Raw genomic sequence first — 18,814 nt, forward strand, 5'->3', positions numbered from 1 at the left:
AAAAAAGATTAGCCTGGGCCGCAATGCACGGGTCCTGTCCCAGGTGATGTTTCAAGCTCAGTTATTTATTTATTTATTTATTTTTTTAGACAGGGTCTTGCTCTGTCTCCCAAGGCTGGAGTGCAGTGGTGCAATCGCCTCTCACTGCAATCACTGATCCCCTTCTCCCATCTCAGCCTGGCAAGTAGCTGGGACTACAGGTGCGCACCACCAGGACTGGCTATTATTATTATTATTATTATTATTATTATTTTTGTAGAGAGGAAGTTTGTTACTCATGTTACTCAGGTTCGTCTGCGTAACACACTACACTCAAGCGATCCGCCCCACTCGGCCTCCCAAAGTGCTGGGACTGCCGACCTGAGCCACCGCGCTCCGCCCCAAGCTCAGGCTTGAAATAGACTGGATTAGGAAACGGAAAACAGCGAATTGTCAGAGCTAGAGTCCCGCTCAGCATCAGTTTGCGGAGCAGTCTAAGTAGAAGGAGAGAAGGAGAATGGAGAAAGCATGGGGCTGGAGGGACCAAAGTTCACCGATGGCGGCCTGGGGGTGCGGGGCGTCGCGGCGGCGGCGGCTGCTGCGGCTGCTGCTGCTGCTGCTGCTACTGCTGGAGGCAGGAGGGGCGCGCGCGCTGTGGAGCGGGGAGGGCACCACCCCACAGCTGCAGGACATCTTCCTGGGCCGCTGCGCCGAGTACCGCGCGCTGCTGAGTCCCGAGCAGCGGTGAGGCAGCGGTGAGGCCGCGGGCAGAGCGGGAAGCGGGAGGGGAAAAGAGGCAACGGTGTAGAGAGCGTGGGGAGGGGAAAACTGGCGCTAAAGGTCGGGATGAAGGGACAATGAGAGAGGCCTTGAGGGGACAGGTGAGTCTGGAGACAGCGATGGTCCTGAAGGATGGGGGTGAGTGTGGAGGGAGGCTGTGAAGTATGTCTGCGGGTGAGGGGGTGCGCTGTGCTAGAGGTGAGCCTTGTGTGTGTGTGTATTAGTCTGTTCTCATACTGTTATGAAGGAATACCAGAGACTAAGTAATTTATACAGGAAAGAGGTTTAATTGACTGACAGTTCTGCATTGCTGGAGTGGCCTTAGGAAACTTACAGTCACCGCAAAAGTCAAGGCAAAAGAGAAGCAGGCACCTTCTTCACAGGACAGCAGGACAGAGTGAGTGCAAGTAGGGGCAAATGCCAGACGCTTATAAAACCATCTGATCTTGTGAGACTCACTCACTATCATGAGAAGAGCATAGGGGAAACCACCGTTATGATTCAATTACCTCCCACCTGGTCTCTCCCTAGACATATGGGGATTATGGGGATTATGATTCAAGATGAGATTTGGTTGGGGACACAAAGCCTAACCATATTAGTATGTATATGTGTTCTAGAGGTGAGGGGTGTGTGTTCCAGAGGTGAGATGTGTGTGTGTTTGTTCTAGAGGTGAGGTGTGTGTGCATATGTGTGTTCTACAGGTGAGATGTATGTGTTTGTTACAGAGGTGGTGGTGTGTGTGTGTTCTAGAGGTAATGGATGTGTGTGTGTGTGTGGTCTAGAGGTGAGGGATGTGTGTGTGTGTGTGTTCTAGAGGTGAGGGGTGTGTATTTGTGTGTGTGTGTGTGTGTGTGTGTGTGAGTGTGAAGGAGAGTGGAGAGGTATCACTCTAGAAGTGAGGGCTGGGTAGAGGTGAACTGGGTAACAGCCCATTGCCAGCCAGCACATTTAGTTTGAACCCTCAGAAACCAGAATGTGGTCTCAGGTTGGATTCCTTCAGTCCAATCCTTCCAGAATTCAAATTTCAGATCCCCTAAATCTAGAGGATTTCTGAAGTAGTGGGTCTTTCTTGCTAGCGCTACATTTCTTGCTGATTTTTGTTCCTTCTGTGGACCCCCCCTTTTCTTATGTTTGTGATGTCTCTTTCTTGTGCTGATTGTTTTTATTGTCATACATTTCAGACAAATAAAAAACAGCAGAGAATAATATAAGAAGCACCTGTGTTACACACCACCCAGTATGAGAAACAAAAAGTTACAGATGCTGTGGGAAATATTTTTTGAAAACTAGAGTGGCTGGCACTGGAGGGTGCACCTGCCTTACCAAGGGTGGAAGCCTTTTGCAGCATTGGGACCTGACATCACACCTCCTGCTGGCTGGCCTGGCCTGACCTCACCTGGTCCCTGATTTCCACAGTGGACCTGGACAATGGGACTAGCCCCACTGTTAGGTCTAAATGAAGAGGCACCTGTGTATAGTTGACTGAAATTGTCACATCCTGCTCAGTGTCATTTCTGCTTATCTCTGTGAGCCTGGGGCAAGGCTGTGTTCCTTAGCTCTGAGAAATCTGTGCAATGCCTTCTGAGAGAAAACTCCAGTGTCATACTTCTGAATCTGTCACCTGAGCCATGACAGTTTGTTGTCTTTTTTGTAAGCCTGCTTCTGCAGAGTCACTATATGACAAAATCTCTTGTAAAGCTCTTAGAGAAGTGAAAATACTTCACATTACATCGTGATGTTCAAGTGTGTGTTTTCTTCCCAACTTGTACTTTTGCAAAGGAACAAGAACTGCACAGCCATCTGGGAAGCCTTTAAAGTGGTGCTGGCCAAGGATCCCTGTTCCGTGCTTCCCTCGGACTATGATCTTTTTATTAACCTCTCCAGGCACTCTATTCCCAGAGATAAGGTAATGCTACAACCGTCTTGGGTAAAACTTTGCCCTCTGTCTCTACAGAAATGGATGGTGCATGGGCGAGGTGTGAGATTAGTTGTCCCCTGCATCCTGCAATGTCACAGAAACATCAGGCAGCACACACTGTGTGTGCTGAGCTCTCTGTGGGAAGCTGACTTTGTTTCTGTGTCAGTCCATTCTCACATTGCTATAAAGAAATGCCTGAGACTGGGTAATTTATAAAGAAAAGAGGTTTAATTGGTTCACAGTTCCACAGGCTGTACAGGAAGCATGGCAACATTGGCTTCTGGGAGGACTCTGGGAGCTTTTACTCCTGTGTAAGGCAAAGTGGGAGCAGGTGTCTTATATGGCACGAGCAGGACCAAGGGCAGAGGGAGGTGCCATACATTTGTAAATAATCGGATCTTCTGAGAACTCCATCACGAAAACAGCACCAAAGGGGGTAATCTGCCCCCATAATCCAATCACCTCACACCTGGCCACACCTCCAACATAGAAAATTACACTTTGACAAGAAACACAAATCCAAACCATATGAGTTTCAAACAGTGATTCTAGATCTCCCGCCGGTTGTGGGCAGAAGAAAATTTCCTAAATCAGCAAGTCAGTGTGAGAATCACCACAAGGACATCAGGACATGGCCATACCTGTCACACTGGGCCTCCACATCTGTCCAGTTCTAAATAACCTTCACCTTAACTAGCCCAATGGCCTGACCCTTGAGAAATTCAGAAAACCCTCAATCTCAGTATCCTCCCAGGAGACCAGTCTCTCCATTTAATGGGTCTTAAGATGATATTCATTCAGTACCAGTTTATTTAAGAAAACCACATATCTATATTCTGTCTATACCCTAAGGTCTAATAAGAGAACATTTCCATAAAACCCTTGCTTAAAACAATACCTCAAGTTTAAAGAAAGCTAGACACCATTTTTGTTTCTCTGACATAAACATTCTTAACCTGATTTTTTTCTATTGTGTGTTATTTGTAAAAGCAAGTAAATAGAACTGTGAGATTCAAAGATAGAATAGACTGAAAACATGAGTTTTAAGTATATGCTGTTTTTGAACCTCACTGCCTTCCTGTCACTAAAAGGGAGAAGCCAACTTTTTTTCCTTCTCTTCCATAGATTTGGTGGTAGTTGATGAACTCAGTATACTTCCTGGGCTATTTGTTTGCCAGTCATTGGTGCTACGGGTTAAGGATGTAATAGTGAAAAACCGCCCTCACCCTTGGGGACCTTCTAGTCTAAATATACACTGATGGAACTACTGAGGGTCAGATGAAATAGTGATGGGGGGATTTGTGTTATTGTTGTGTGAAAAAGCTGTAGTAGAAACTATGTAATACAAAAGCAGCCGGGCGCGGTGGCTCACGCCTATAATCCCAGCACTTTGGGAGACCAAGGAGGGTGGATCACAAGGCCAGGTGATCGAGACCATCCTGGCCAACATGGTGATACCCTGTCTCTACTAAAATACAAAAATTAGCTGGGCATGGTGGCACGCGCCTGTAATGTAACCTATGCCTCCTGGGTTCAAGCGATTCTTCTTCCTCAGCCTCCCAGGTAGCTGGAACTACAGGTGCGTGCCACCATGCCAACCTAATTTTTGTATTTTTAGTACAGACGGAGTTTTGCCATGTTGGACAGATGGTCTCGATCTCTTGACTTTGTTATCTGCCTGCCCCAGCCTCGCAAAGTGCTGGGATTATAGGCATGAGCCACTGTGCACAGCTGATCATTTTTAATGTAGGTAATCTTATCACATGCATGTGTATTTTGTACTAGTGAGAAAATATTTCATTAACATTTGCATGATCTCCTGGGAAGAAAGGGAGGAGAGATGCTAGCACTCTTTGAATGAATAAATGAAGACAACAAAAAGGAAAGTTAAGTTGTGCAGCAGGTCAGAGTTGAATGAGAACCCGATTGCCTGACTTGCCTTAAGGATATCGTGCCTCAGGAGTCTGTTTTGATTTTGTTTTGTATTTTGATATTTTGTTTGTCTTTCCTTAGTCCCTGTTCTGGGAAAATAGCCACCTCCTTGTTAACAGTTTTTCGGATAACACCCGTCGTTTTATGCCCGTGAGCGATGTTCTGTATGGCAGGGTTGCAGATTTCTTGAGCTGGTGTCGACAGAAAAATGCCTCCGGTACGTTTCTTGCACAGATCACGGGAGACTTAAGAGCTCCTATGTACTATGCATTACCATTTGTGCTAAATGCTTTCATATGCATTCATTTCATTTGATCCTCTCCAAGTCCTCTGAGATAAGTGTCAAGAATAGTTAATAATAACAATGCTAGAGAATACGTATCTTCTGCAGGTGCCAGTCTAAGCAATATATGTATATATAGCACTACACACACACACACACACACACACACACACACACACACACACACATATTCATTTAATGCCACAACAGCCTCATGGGATTCTATCATAATCCTCACTTTGGTAAATGAGGAAACTGAGGCACAGCAAGATTAAGAAAACTGCTCAGGGGACATAGCTAGTTAGCAGCAGACAGTCAGACTCCAGAGCCCATATTCTCAACCTTGCACAACTCTGTCTGGCTATCCTCATTTGTCCAGAGGGGGAAGCTGAAGCTTAAGGAGGTTAAATGACTGGAAGCGGTAAGACTGGGTCTCGGCTCTGTCCTGATAGATTCTGAAGCCTGTGTGCTTTAACATCACTCCAGGCCACCAGCAGAGATTTTGAGATCCAAGTCATAGGGAACATTAGAGTCACAAGAGCTGGCCTGCATGTACTGCAAACTCTCCTCATTCATCCAACTGTGGTGCTAGGAGCTGGCGACAAAGCAGTCACCATTTTCAGGGAGCTTATAGCCTCATAGGGGGTATTAATTTGAGTGATATGGGCTATAATGCAGGAAAAATGGTGTGCCGAAGTAGCAGAGAGAGACACCAGTCTCTACTAGGTCATCAAGGAAGCTTGAGGAGGGAGGCTAGCAATGAAAGAGATGAGGGAGTGTTCCTGTCATGAAGACTGGAGATCCTTCCTGAATATCAGAGTCACTTTAAAAGTTAACATAATGTCAGGCTAGGCCTGGTGGCTCACTCCTGTAATCCCAGCACTTTGGGAGGCCAAGGTGGGTGGATCATTTGAGGTCAGGAGCTTGAGACTAGCTTGGCCAACATGAAGAAACCACATCTCTACTAAAAATACAAAAAAAAATTAGCCAGATGTGATGGTGCATGCCTGTAATCCCAGCTACTTGGGAGGCTGAGACAGGAGAATCCCTTGAACCCTGAAGATGGAGGTTGCACTAAGCCAAGAACACACCACTGCACTGCAGCCTGGGTGACAGAGTGAGACTCAGCACAAAAAGGGGGGAAAAATAACAAATAATTAACCTAATATCAGTTCTTTTTATTTCCCCTCCATTCATTTGTCCATCAAACTAAAATTTATAGTGTCTACTATGTGCCAGACCCTCATCTTCTAGACAGTGGGAACCCAGTAGAGAATAAAAGAGGAAATTAATAAATACCTCATGCTTACATTACAGGAGGGCAGATAAGACAATAAACAGGCAAGTGAAATATATAGTCTGCCTTAAGATTATAAGGGCTATGGAGAAAAATAAAACAGGTACTAAGGACACAAAAACTGGAGGCGGGAGGGCCAGGGAGAGGAAAGTGTTGTATTTTTACCTAGATGCCTATGGAAAACCTCACTGAGGAGCTGGTATTTGAACAAGGATCTGAAGAAGAGAAAGAGCATTTTCTGACAGGAGAACAGTAATTGCAAAGGTCCTAAGGTGGGAGTGTGTGTGACATATTTAATAGCAAGGAGGGCAGTGGGCAAAGAGGAAAGTGTGGGCTATGAGGCTAGAGGAATAAAGGCGGGCCAGATGGCACCAGATGTTGTGAGGCCTCTGCTTTTCACTGTGAGTGAGATGGGCAGCATTGCAGGTTCCAGGTCAAATGGACACAGCCATTCTTTCAATGGAGATGACCAGGAAGCCTTTGTTTGATTATGCTGAAGGCGGGGAGAAGGCAGGGAGGAATGTGATGAAAAACATATACAGAAAGGGAGAGCCTTCCGGAAAACCACCAGTTCTTCCTTCCTCACCTCACCCACTGTCTGTTTCTATCTGTGCCCTCTGTGTTTCGGAAGGAAGTGAAGTCCAGCAGTTCAGGTCAGTTAAATAACAGTATGTGTGTGTCATGGAATCCTGTGGGGCCACCATCAATGGTGATGGGGTTTTTAATTTATTGGCCCTGAAAGAAGCATATTTTTAAGCTGAAAATAAAGTTACAGAACCCTGTGATTGGTATGATGCTATTCAAGTAAAAACACATATACACAATACATCTATGAAAATATATACTTAGAAAAAAGTCAAGAAAATAGCAAACCCAAACCATTGACAATAGTTCTTTCTTATTTTGTTTTTTTATTTTTATTTTTCAATTATTATTATTTTTTGAGATAGGGTCTCACTCAGCCGCCCAGGCTGGAATTCAGTGGTATGATCATAGCTTGCTACAGCCTTGAACTCCTATCCTCAAGTGATCACCTTGCCTCAGCCTCTTGAGTAGCTGAACTACAGGTACACAACACCACACTAGGCTGTTTTTTAATTATTTTTGTAGACATGTGGTCTTGCCATGTTGCCCAGGCTGGTCTTGAACTCCTGACTTCAAATAATCCTCCTGCCTCAGCCTCCCAAAGCACTGGGATTACAGGCGTCAGCCACTGCACCTGGCCTTGGTTCTTTTTTTTCTTTAATTTAAGTTTTATTTTATTTTTCATTGACGGATAAAAACTATATATATTTATGGGGTACAATGTGATGTTTTGATGTATATATACATTGTGAAATGATCGAATCAGAGTAATTAGCATATCCATCATCTTAAACATTTACTATCCTTGTGAGAAATTCAAAATCTTTGTACTAGATATTTTGAAATATACAGTACACTATTGTTAGCTGTAGCCACCCTATTATGCATTACAGCCCCAGTGCTTATTCCTCCTGTGTAACTGTAACATTGTATTTGTTGACCATGGTCTTTCCATCTCCCTTATCCATTCCCCTCCCCAGCCTCTGGTAACCACGATTCTTCCTCAACTTCTTTTGAAGATTCCACTTCCTCAACTTCTTTTGAAGATTCCACTTATAAGTGAAATCTTATAACCACTATTCTTCCTCAACTTCTTTGGAAGATTCCACTTCCTCAACTTCTTTTGAAGATTCCACTTATAAGATCAACTTTTGAAGATTCCACTTATAAGTGAGATCATGGAGTATTTGTTTTCCTGTGCCTGGCTTATTTGCTTGACATAATGGCCTCCAGGTTCATCCATGTTGTTGTAAATGACAGGATTTCATTTTTTTTTATGGCTAAATAGTATTCCATTATGTATATATGCCATATTTTCTTTATTAATTAGTTGATGGACACAGGTTGATTCTATTAATAGCAGAACTTGCCAGAAATATGCGGTCAACTTCTCTATTAGAATTTTTTTTTCTTTATAGAGTATATGATAAGCACATCTCACATCCCATTGATCTGCTGGAGTCTTTAATTTGTCCTTAAACATTTTTAAACGTAATACATTTTAACATTTTATATATTTTTCAATGGTATAAAATTTCTGTTTTCTGGCTAAGGATTATCACTTTCTCAGTACATTTTTTCCTTGTATTTACTACTAAGATAATGTCTAACAACTGGATTTTTGGAGAACGCACTTCTCCCAATAAAGCAAAGGGTGTTTGTTGTTGTTGTTGTTTGTGGGTTTTTAAAAATTACTTTACTAGCGTTCCAGTAGAGAAATAACCCAGCTAACATGCTGATGCATAGTGGTCAGCTAGGCTCACTCACTAGCCAGCTGTTTAGTTCTCTGCCTTCCTTACATTGTAATGAGCAAAATGAAGGATGTCTTTAATATCATGGACAAGGTGGTCCCTCACCAGCCTCCTTGTGGATCAAGTGGGAAGAACCGTGGATGTTAAACTTGCGCACATTGTACAGAACGGAGGCTAAGTATATTTCATGGAGCTGGCATACATTGTAAGTTAATTCTTCTCTGAGATAGATAATCTTTGGAATAAAACATGTTTGTCTACTTTCCCCTTAGGACTCGATTACCAATCCTGCCCTACATCAGAAGACTGTGAAAATAATCCTGTGGATTCCTTTTGGAAAAGGGCATCCATCCAGGTAGTGCTGAGAATGATATCTGAGTAGTTGAGCATGTGTGGACCTGTGGGGTTGGTCCACATACTCTGAACACAGTGGCTCAGAGTCTGCGCTCCAGGTCATCACTCAACTCTGAGCCTCATTTTCCACTTTTACCAAATCATGACTCATGCTGTCTGCTCTATAAAGTTGTGAGAATTTGAGGAAATAAGTACTTAATATAGTGCCTGGCACAGAGAAAACATTCTGTAAATGTTGGCTGTACATGTGGGTTTTAAGTTATTATTATTTCCATTATGTCATGGTTATTGTTAGTATTTCCAATCAATGATTTTGATTGCTACTAAAATGGGGCAACTTCTGCCTTATGGAAGACCCTAGGACACCTAAGATCAATTTGTGGGGGTCAGAAATGTCCACGAGACTAATATTAATGGGAGAGGAACTGATAGGTGATGGAGGGTAAGCGGGAGACACAGAAATGGTCCTCTGAAAGTAGGTCTGTCTCCCAGAGAATGATGTTACCAGAGTTGATGACAGCTATAAGTAGCTATAACATGCCAGGGACTACAGCTTACACTCTCTGTCACAAGAATTAGAATAAAGATTAGAAATAAAGAGGGTTCCATTCTTAGTTCAGTGCCTGGCAAAAAGCTGTTGACTATTAAGTGTTAGCTATGCTGACCAGGTGAATGTCAGGGCAGTTCCACCCACCACTGCCAACCCCCTTTCAGGACTCTGCATGTCTCTTTGGGTCCCATCTTCTACCCTAGATCCTCAGGTGTCCACTAGGTAGATTGTTAGGGTGAGAAGGACCTTGGTCAAATCCTCCGTAGTGGCTACAGTTTGGAACTATGCGGAGGGTTCTTCCCAGATAAAACATACTCTGTTTATCACTGTGCTCTGCTGCCCATCCCAAGGGAGTATCATTTGCTCCCACTACCTATAGGTTTCATCTTGAGCACAGAATCCAGTGAGTTGGCAGTGGCTGCCAGAGCTCCTCATTGAGAATTGGGAGGCAACAGAGATGTCATCATCTGAAAGTGGGATCAAATAGTAACTCAGGGGATATGTTAACATTACATGTAATGGGACCATATATTTTACCCAGTGGCTCTGCCAGACTTCCAAGTGTGTGCTCCAAACCACCACCTTATACTTCTTCCAATTCTAGAATGGAAATCTAATACTAGTGCCTACATTTTTCTGAGCCCTTGGCATTTGCTGTGTAGTCGAAGCATGAGGAAAGGTAGGGTGGTATAGTGATGAAAAGTGGATTGGAACCTAGCAGATAAATATTCAATAAATGTTAGTAGTTATTATCTTAAATATTTTCTTCTTTATGACAGTTCAATGAGACAGAGATTCTTAACATCCTTATTTTACAGATAGTAAAGTAAGGTACAGAGAGGTCAAGAAGTTTTACTAAGGATATGGAACTGACAAGCAGTGGAGCCAGGATTTGAAAACAGGCAGGCTAGCTCGAGATCAGACTTTCAACCACGATGTTATATAGCCTCATTGCATCTGCATACTTTTAATTTTTATTTTTATCTTTTTTTTCCGAGATGGAGTCTCTCTGTACCCAGGCTGAAGTGCAGTGGCACATTCTCAGCTCACTGCAACCTCTGCCTCCTGTGTTCAAATGATTTTTCCACCTCAGCCTCCCAAGTAGCTGGGACTACAGGTGCACGACACCACACCTGGCTAATTTTTGTACTTTTAGTTGAGACAGGTTTTTGCCATATCAGCCAAGCTGGTCTTGAACTCTGACCTCAGGTGATCTGCCCACCTCAGCCTCCCAAAGTGCTGGGATCACAGGCGTAAGCTGCCAGGCCTGACCCTACATACATTTTTTAAAAAATATTTTTTCTTTTTGTCAGTATAATAGCTGCTCATAACAGAGAGTGACACACACAGAAAATATAAATTTCACCGACATTCCTACCACCTAAAGGCAACCCGTTTAGCACAGTGGTGGTCAGGCGTTGGTACTTAGGGATATAACTATGACTGTTAGCACTATTTGGAAGCAATATGAGACATGGATGACATGGAGTATATTGTTTGGTATTGAGTGTCACTTTGCTAGGGAGTGAACCCAGCCACCTATACGTCAGTGCCACGTATTTCACCTCTACACATCCTTCATTCTAGTATAAACATTTTATGAGGGAAATTATATGCTTCGGATAGTAATTCGAAGTGGAGATTTTGGAATTTCTGTGGACCTGTCTCTCCCTTGGGAATTCCTTGACTTCTGCCCATGTGTTTTTAACACAGTAGAGCTCATGCTCCTCCAACAACTGTTGCATTTTGCTTTGAAAGTAAAGCACTTCCGGCCGGGCGCGGTGGCTCACGCCTGTAATTCCAGCACTTTGGGAGGCCGAGGCTGAAGATCATGATCTCAGGAGATTGAGACCATCCTGGCTAACATGGTGAAACCCTGTCTCTACTAAAAATACAAAAAAATTAGCCGGGCGTGGTGGCACGCACGTGTAGTCCTAGCTACTCAGGAGGCTGAACCCAGGAGGCGGAGGTTGTGGTGAGCCGAGGTCGCGCCACTGCACTCCAGCCTGGGCCACAGAGTCAGACTCTGTCTCAAAAAATAAAAAATAAAAAATAAAAAAAGGAAGCACTTCCTATGCTATTGCAAATCTTTGTTGTACTTTGTAGACTAAGGGCTGGTTAAAATTTCAGACACGTAAGCATCACAGTTTACTTACCATTCCCTTGTTGTTGAGTATTTTGTAGTGGTTACAATATTTCAGAATTACAAGGAAGGCTCCACTCCACATCTTTGTGCACAATGCTCATGGTAGTCCTTAGTGCTGCTTGCCAAATATTTCTGGCTTGTCTTCTGAGGCCACAGTTTGCACTCCCCTGTCTCACGGTTATTTACATGTGGCTTACCCTGACCAATGAGTTGCGAGTGGGAGTCATGTGTGTGACTTTTGGGTGGAAACCTTTAAGAAGTGGTCCATGACTTGTCACTATCTCCTCCCTTTCCTGGCAACCAGAGATTTTGCAGATGTGTCCCAGACTGAGGACACGGGGAACAAAATCCCAAAGGGCCTGTGATAAACATGTAGTGTGAGCATTATATGTTATTGTTATTTAAAGCCACTGCGGTTTTGAGGTTCTTTGCTAAGGGAGAATAACCTGGTTTATTCCAGCGGGTAAGATACTGCGTATTTTCTATTATCTTCTTAGTGTAGATTCCCAGGCATGGATTATTGAGTCTACGAGTTTTTTGACATTTCAAGGCAATTTTCTTTCCAAAATAAACCAGTTTGCATTTCTACCAAGCCATATGAAATGCCACATTTATCATATCCTTGCCGTTATTTAGAACTGACAATTTGTAAAAATGCTCATTTTATCGTAGAAAAATGTCATGTCTTTATTTGCTAAAAATACTTGGTTTTTCTTGTAGTATTCAAAGGATAGTTCTGGGGTGATCCATGTCATGCTGAATGGTTCAGAGCCAACAGGAGCCTATCCCATCAAAGGGTAAGAACACCACACATTCAAACACAACAGAGGATGCCAAGATGTTTATTTAATTGTTTTAAATAGAGGCCAAAGAAAATTATCCTAATCCCCATCTCATGCTTGCTTCTATAAATTCAGGTAAAGCAAAACAGACAAATGACCTAGTGATCAGAGCCATGTCTACAGAGTTAAACCATTAACAGCTGTTGAATACAAAAAAAAAAAAAAAAAAAAAAAAAAAAAAAAAAAAAAAAAAAAAAAAAAAAAAAAAAAAAAAACCTCTAGGAACTTTTTTTCTTTAAAGTAGTGTGTAAATTAACAACTGAACTGGAAAAATTATCATATTGCTTTAGGTCTTTAAGAAATGTTTCTCAGTTTTTTTGCAGATTATGAAATTCCGAATTTCCAGAAGGAAAAAATTACACGAATTGAGATCTGGGTTATGCATGAAATCGGGGGACCCAATGTGTAAGTCATGGTGATATTGATAGTGATAATTGTGCAAGTTTGTTTTTCTTGTATAAGACATGATAAGGTTCATTGAACATTTTCAGTTTGGGGGAAGTGACAGCCTTCTTTGTTTCTAATAGGGTTGGTAGAGAAAGACAAAAGCTTGACTTTCTGGCAATGCTGATAGCCAGTCCTGAGCCCAGAGAGAAAACCTCCTTTATCTGGGATACTCCTCTTAGCCAGCGAAGACAGTGTTCCCTTTTGAGTGACCCAGCCAGCTTTGGATGAGCAAGTTCCTTATGCATTTGTGAGGGTCTAAACCAGTTTCTTCTGCTGGTCATTTGAAATTCGAAAGCCCTCACTAGTGGTTCTCAGAGTTAACCTAGGGACTCTGTAATTAAGATGTTATTCTCAGATAACAACCAGCTTTTCAACTGGGTCTTGAATAACTGATTAAGAAAACTTTTACGATCCACATTTTCTGGAAAAGCACGAGTTTATGTGTAAATGCAGGCTGAAACTCATCCTTCTCAGCAGAGTATAGGGCACTGCTGGCACAAACTCAAGATTAAAATTAAACTGATTTGGTTTAAAGACAAGCCAATGAGGCCACAGCCTAATTAAAGCTAAAAAGCCATAATGGAGCTTTGGAAGCAAGCTAGGACCTTATCCTTCAGAACAGTCCCTCTGTGCTACATGGAGAAAAGTTTTACTAACCACAGGAGTGGCGGTCCCATTGAAAGTGTTTAGGAGAAACTCAGTGAATTCCCTGTGTCCTTGTCAGCCCCCATGACCCTCTAAGACTCACCATATTAAGGGCTGAATTTTCCCCTGTCTCTTGGGCAATAGATTGTGATAAATTTGAAAACTACTTAATTACATAAGTAATACCAAGATCTGCATTCCCCTTCTCAGAAGACAAATTATACTTACTTTTGCATGAGAAATGTGTATCATTGGTCTTATTTTTGTGAGAAGTTGCTCTGTCTAGAATTTATACTTGCTTGTTGTTTTATGTATCTATCAGAGAAAGCTTGTGCTTTGAACCTACCTTTACCAAGATAAGGGGATTGCAATTCAATGTCATCTCAGCCCATCCTTTCTGCTGTAGGAGAGGTCACAAAAGGAGTCAGAGCACCTGGTTGTATGTTTGAGCCACAGGGTGAAGATGCAGGTCATAGTCTCAGAAAGTGGGACTCTTGGCTCAGATTTTAGGGAGAACATATTAGTAGCATAGTTAATAAAATTATAATGTATTAGGGATTATCACTGTTAAATAAGTAGATTTTAGCTGCTCTTATCACATGGAAAAGTAACTATGTGAGACGATAGATAGTCAATCTGCTTTACTACAGTCACCAATTTACTATCTATATGTATCTAATGACATCATGCTATAAACCTCAAATATACAAAATAAAACTTATTTAAAAAATAAAACTCACAAGCAGAGAGCTAAAATCAGCATGGCTAACAACTGATTGTGTTTGGCATGCTTTGGGCTGCCTTTATTAAAAAAAAAGGTATTTATTTATTTATTTATTTATTTATTTATTTTGAGATGGTGTTTCACTCTTGTTTCTCAGGCTGGAGTGCAGTGGCCAGATGTCAGCTCACTGCAACCTCTGCCCCCTGGGTTCAAGTGATTCTCCTGCCTCAACCTCCAAGTAGCTGGGATTACAGATGTCTGCCACGACACCCAGCTAATTTTTTGTGTGTTTAGTAGAGACGGGGTTTCACCATGTTTTCCAGGGTGGTCTCAAACTCCTGTCCTCAGGTGATCCACCTGCCTCGGCCTCCCAAAGTGCTGGGATTACAGGCGTGAGCTGCCGCACCTGGCCTTTATAGTTATTTTAATAACCCATTCACTTATCTCCGTGTCCAGGTGTCTTGCAGCCTAAATGTCATTGCTTACTAAAAAAAAAATTATAAGTAGTGAACCTGGCCCAGAGTAAGGCATTGTCCCAGGTATTGTCAAAGTTCTAAAAAATGATGTTATTCAATACTTTGCTCTCTTCATTCCTGTAATGCCTGGAATTCTACTTCTGTAAAAATTTCCAATTGCTTATTTCCACCCTGTACACTCCCCCTCTATTAATTTTATAGTGGGGAGGGTGTTTACCATCCCACTTAATGTAAACTCAGGGTCCTGCCTATAATATACCATGCTTAATAACCACAGTTGGTGGTGTTGTGTCTACTTCGGTTTGTGTTTGTAAATTCTCCCTGCTTAATTGTGACCTTTAATGGAAGCGGACAAGAATCACTGTTGGTACAAGTGTGGGAAATTGCCACTCTTGTACTTTATCAGACTGTTTATATAAGAGCCTTAAAGTGGATTCAAATCGGTGATGCCAGAAAACCTACTTTCAGGAATTTATGCCAAGTGAACAAACAATTAAGAATGTGTATGAAAATGAAGTTCTAATCAGTGACTATCTGGGCTGGTGGTACGGGAGGTAAGAATTTACCAAGACAGTTGAAGGTAAAGAAGGGCAGATTTATTAGTGAAAGTATGAAAATATGTTGCAAGGGTGCAACAGGCAGGTCAACAAGAGATGAGCTGACTTCAGGGAGACAAAGGCTTGCTGGGGTTTTTATAGGATTGTGCTTGTGCTGTGTGCTGAAGAGCACTTCGTGCAGTTCTGATAACACCAAGTAAGCTAACTTGCCTTTTCCTATCAGCTGAGGATCTGGTGATAGCTGGGCATGGGAAAGTTGTGAGTTACTTGTGTAGAAAGCTGTGTATCCTCAACCATGAAGAAAACAGACTTATAGCTTATCTGCTTTCTCTTTTTGCTTTTCCCTGCTCCTGCCAGCCTGACTCCCTTTTTTCCTAATTAGGACTCCACACCAACAAAGTTTGTTGTAAATGGCATTGAAATAAAAGAATCAACCTAGGTCTTCAACAAGAAAGGATGGGCTCTATGAGTTATAGTCTGTTTATGGAAGGGAGACCATGCAGGAGCTAAAAACAATGGCAGAAAAGTGTGTGTGTGTATGTGTGTGTGTGTGTGTGTGTGTGTGTGTGTATACACAGGAGCTAAAGCAGAGTACAAAACAAATTGGATAGCAGAGTCCCATTGCTATGTTTTAAGAAACTCGCAGAAATAAATATATTTTAAAAGTTTAGACCTATATACACCAAAATGCCAAAATGTTAACATCAGTTATCTCTAAGGGTATAATATTTCAGGTAATTTCTAAAAAATTTTGTTTCTTTGCATTTTCTAATATTTTTAAATGTGTATGTTTTGATGGTTACTTAAAACTTTGAATGAATACACTGCAGTGTAAGGTGCACAAATTGACAGGTAGCATTGTGCTGAGCCCCTGGGGCACATTGCAGATATGTGTCACTGTCTGGGGACGGACTGCTCAGGTGGCTGACATCATGCACATGCACTGTCCCTGGCTCTCCCAGTGCTCCTGGCTGCCCAGCCTCAGGCCTGGGGCTGGGGTCCTCAGAGCATCGTCTCCTGGGTCCCGCAAGTTTACCGGAAGTAGCCCTTTTTAAACCAGAGACATTCCTTTTTCTTTCTGAGAGTAGAATATCCAGGAGCACATAGTCAAAAGAAATTACACTTAACCAAGAGATAGCTTCCTCTTCGTCCTCTTATTTTCTTACTTTTTAATTATATATTTTTATGTTTTAGGGAATCCTGCGGGGAAGGCAGCATGAAAGTCCTGGAAAAGAGGCTGAAGGACATGGGGTTCCAGTACAGCTGTATTAATGATTACCGGTAGGCAGCCTATATAATCAATGTGCACTTGTAGAGGTGGTGTGTAATTTTGGAGGAGGGCTGTCTAAAGGCCATTGCTGGCTCCCTGCTCTGAAGTTCACAGGGTGGTGTCCTCTGGGTGGCCTCTTGTTGTGCAAACAAGGAACACCTTCTGGCCTGGATTTGGCAGGGCCCCACCCACTGCTGTCCAGAGTCCATCTTCATGGAGCTTAAAGAACACGCAGAGTGGCACTTTCTCATTTGCTCATGCCCGGTTCTCTCACTGTGCTGACTGTGCAGGGAGACAGTGGAGGACAAGGACTGAGGTTCCTGTGTCTTTGGATCTCTATGGGGTCCTTGTGCGTGACAGGTGCTAAGGTGGGAATTTGTTTGAGACATTTACAGATACATCTTGACCACAGACCAATAGAAAAATGATAATATCTAACATTTGGTGAGCACTTATGGGCCAGACACTTTATATACTTATAATCAGATATCATTTGTGGGCCTTCCTGCTTGGAAATTAAAAAAAAAAAAAAAAAAAAAAAACTTGGCTCAAGGCATAAGGTAGTTGCAAGCCATCTCTGGACTAAAATCCCTGCCTCTGGCTCTGTCTACTTCATCCTCTAAGACTGTGGACCTGCTGATTCTGCAAGGGGCTGGAATCCAATACTGCAAAAACTGAGTGGCTTTCTTGAACATTTGAGTGTCACAGAGTGGAAATGATGTCAGCGGTCTTCTCTTATTGCCCAGCACCCTTGATCATCCTGCTTCTCTGCCACTCTCTGTCTTCCCAGAAGCCCCATGGGATCAATCTCCCAGCTGAACAAAGCCCCCTAAAGTGTGAAGCACTCCCTCCCACTCCATGCCTCCTCAAGACAAGGAGCCCCTCAAGGCTGTTCTGTTATCTGTACCTTTTACTTATATGTTACTGCCAATGCCCTCAAAAGTTATGTGTTGTTTATCACCCCTTCTTAAAAACAAAACAAGGCAAATGTCCTTTCTGGAAATATAATCTATGTACAGAAAAATATCCAAAACATGAGTACACAGGTAGATGAAGTTTCCTCGTTTAGTGCATACCTGCAACCAGCCCTCAGACCAATAAACAGAGCATAACCAGCATCCCGAGGGGCTCCTGTTGGCCTCTCTCTTGGTCACCACCCTCATAGTAACCACTTTCCAGATTTGTAATGTGATTTATTGGTTTTATCTGTCTTTAAGCTTTAAACTCAGTGACAGAGCTGAGTCTTGAACCCAGTTTTGCGTGATTGTAAAACATGCTGCTTCTCTCCTCCTACCAAGCTCTTCCTTCCTTAATCAAAGCACCAGTAGTAAATTTTAAAAAATATTCAGTCCTTACTCCAAAACAGCTCAATAGCCAAGCGCAGTGGCATGCACCTGTGGTTTCAGCTACTTGGGAGGCTGAGGTGGGAGGATTGTTTGGGCCCAGGAGTTAGAGTGTGCAGTGAGCTATGATGGTGCCACTGCATTCTAGCCTTGGTGACAGAGGAAGACCTGGTCTCAGAATAAAGCAACTGCCCCCCACCCCCATAAAAAAACAAAAACCAAACCAAAACAAACAAACAAAACAAGCTCAATGATGGAGAAGATCTTAGCTAAAATGTTTGCATTTACAACCCTTTGCTTTGTTTTCACGTCATTGGGTTGAATTGTAATAGTCTGGGCCAGAGCCCGTCCCTCTCACAGCTGCCCTGGGTCTGGGCTTACTTTCTTCCTCTCCGTTGGTGTCACCACCTCAGTCGGCCTCAGGGTTCTTCTCTTTCAAGCCTGACTCAGTAAAGAAAGAGGAAGCTCCCATTTCTTTACTGCCCATAGGCTGTTTCTGTGTTACTGTCAGGAGCAGAGAGGATACAATGAAAGGTATAACATGGGAAAGTAACAAAAGTTAACCTAACAATTCCAACTCCAACCCAAATGTGAGATCTTCCTGCCCCTCACACTTCAGATGGCGTTGTCTTCTGCTCCACATCTGTCAAAGGTTCTTGCCCATTTTGGAGGGGACTTATCTTTTCATAGCCTCCCTTACCTCCTGGTTGGTTTCTCTCAGCACTGTGTTGAATCAGACTCAGTGAAACTTCATGCCCTTTTCTGGGCATAAACAATGACAGATAACTACTGTTATTAAAAATATGTGCATCGGCCGGGCGCAGTGGCTCACGCCTGTAATCCCAGCACTTTGGGAGGCCGAGGCGGGTGGATCACGAGGTCAAGAGATCGAGACCATCCTGGTCAACATGGTGAAACCCCGTCTCTACTAA

The 18,814-nt window shown here is 42.8% G+C and overlaps 1 protein-coding gene across 3 annotated transcripts in view; it reads left to right on the top strand.

The window, feature by feature from the left end:
* The first annotated feature begins 340 nt into the window (after positions 1-340).
* Positions 341-18,814, top strand: part of BST1 (bone marrow stromal cell antigen 1) — a 31,565-nt gene continuing 13,091 nt past the window's right edge. For 2 of the 3 annotated variants that reach the window (XM_017498728.2, XM_017498727.2), the window contains exons 1-7: positions 341-723; positions 2,542-2,668; positions 4,694-4,829; positions 8,801-8,883; positions 12,299-12,375; positions 12,733-12,825; positions 16,464-16,550. In XM_017498728.2, coding sequence (XP_017354217.1) covers positions 497-723; positions 2,542-2,668; positions 4,694-4,829; positions 8,801-8,883; positions 12,299-12,375; positions 12,733-12,825; positions 16,464-16,550 — 830 coding nt within the window. In that variant the 5' untranslated portion in view covers positions 341-496. Of the gene's footprint in view, positions 724-2,541; positions 2,669-4,693; positions 4,830-8,800; positions 8,884-12,298; positions 12,376-12,732; positions 12,826-15,180; positions 16,406-16,463; positions 16,551-18,814 lie in introns of those variants that run through there. The other variant, XM_017498730.2, reaches the window with a different exon arrangement.

Source organism: Cebus imitator, unplaced genomic scaffold (genome assembly GCF_001604975.1).
Source record: "Cebus imitator isolate Cc_AM_T3 unplaced genomic scaffold, Cebus_imitator-1.0 Scaffold249, whole genome shotgun sequence".
Classification (NCBI taxonomy): Eukaryota; Metazoa; Chordata; class Mammalia; order Primates; family Cebidae; genus Cebus; species Cebus imitator.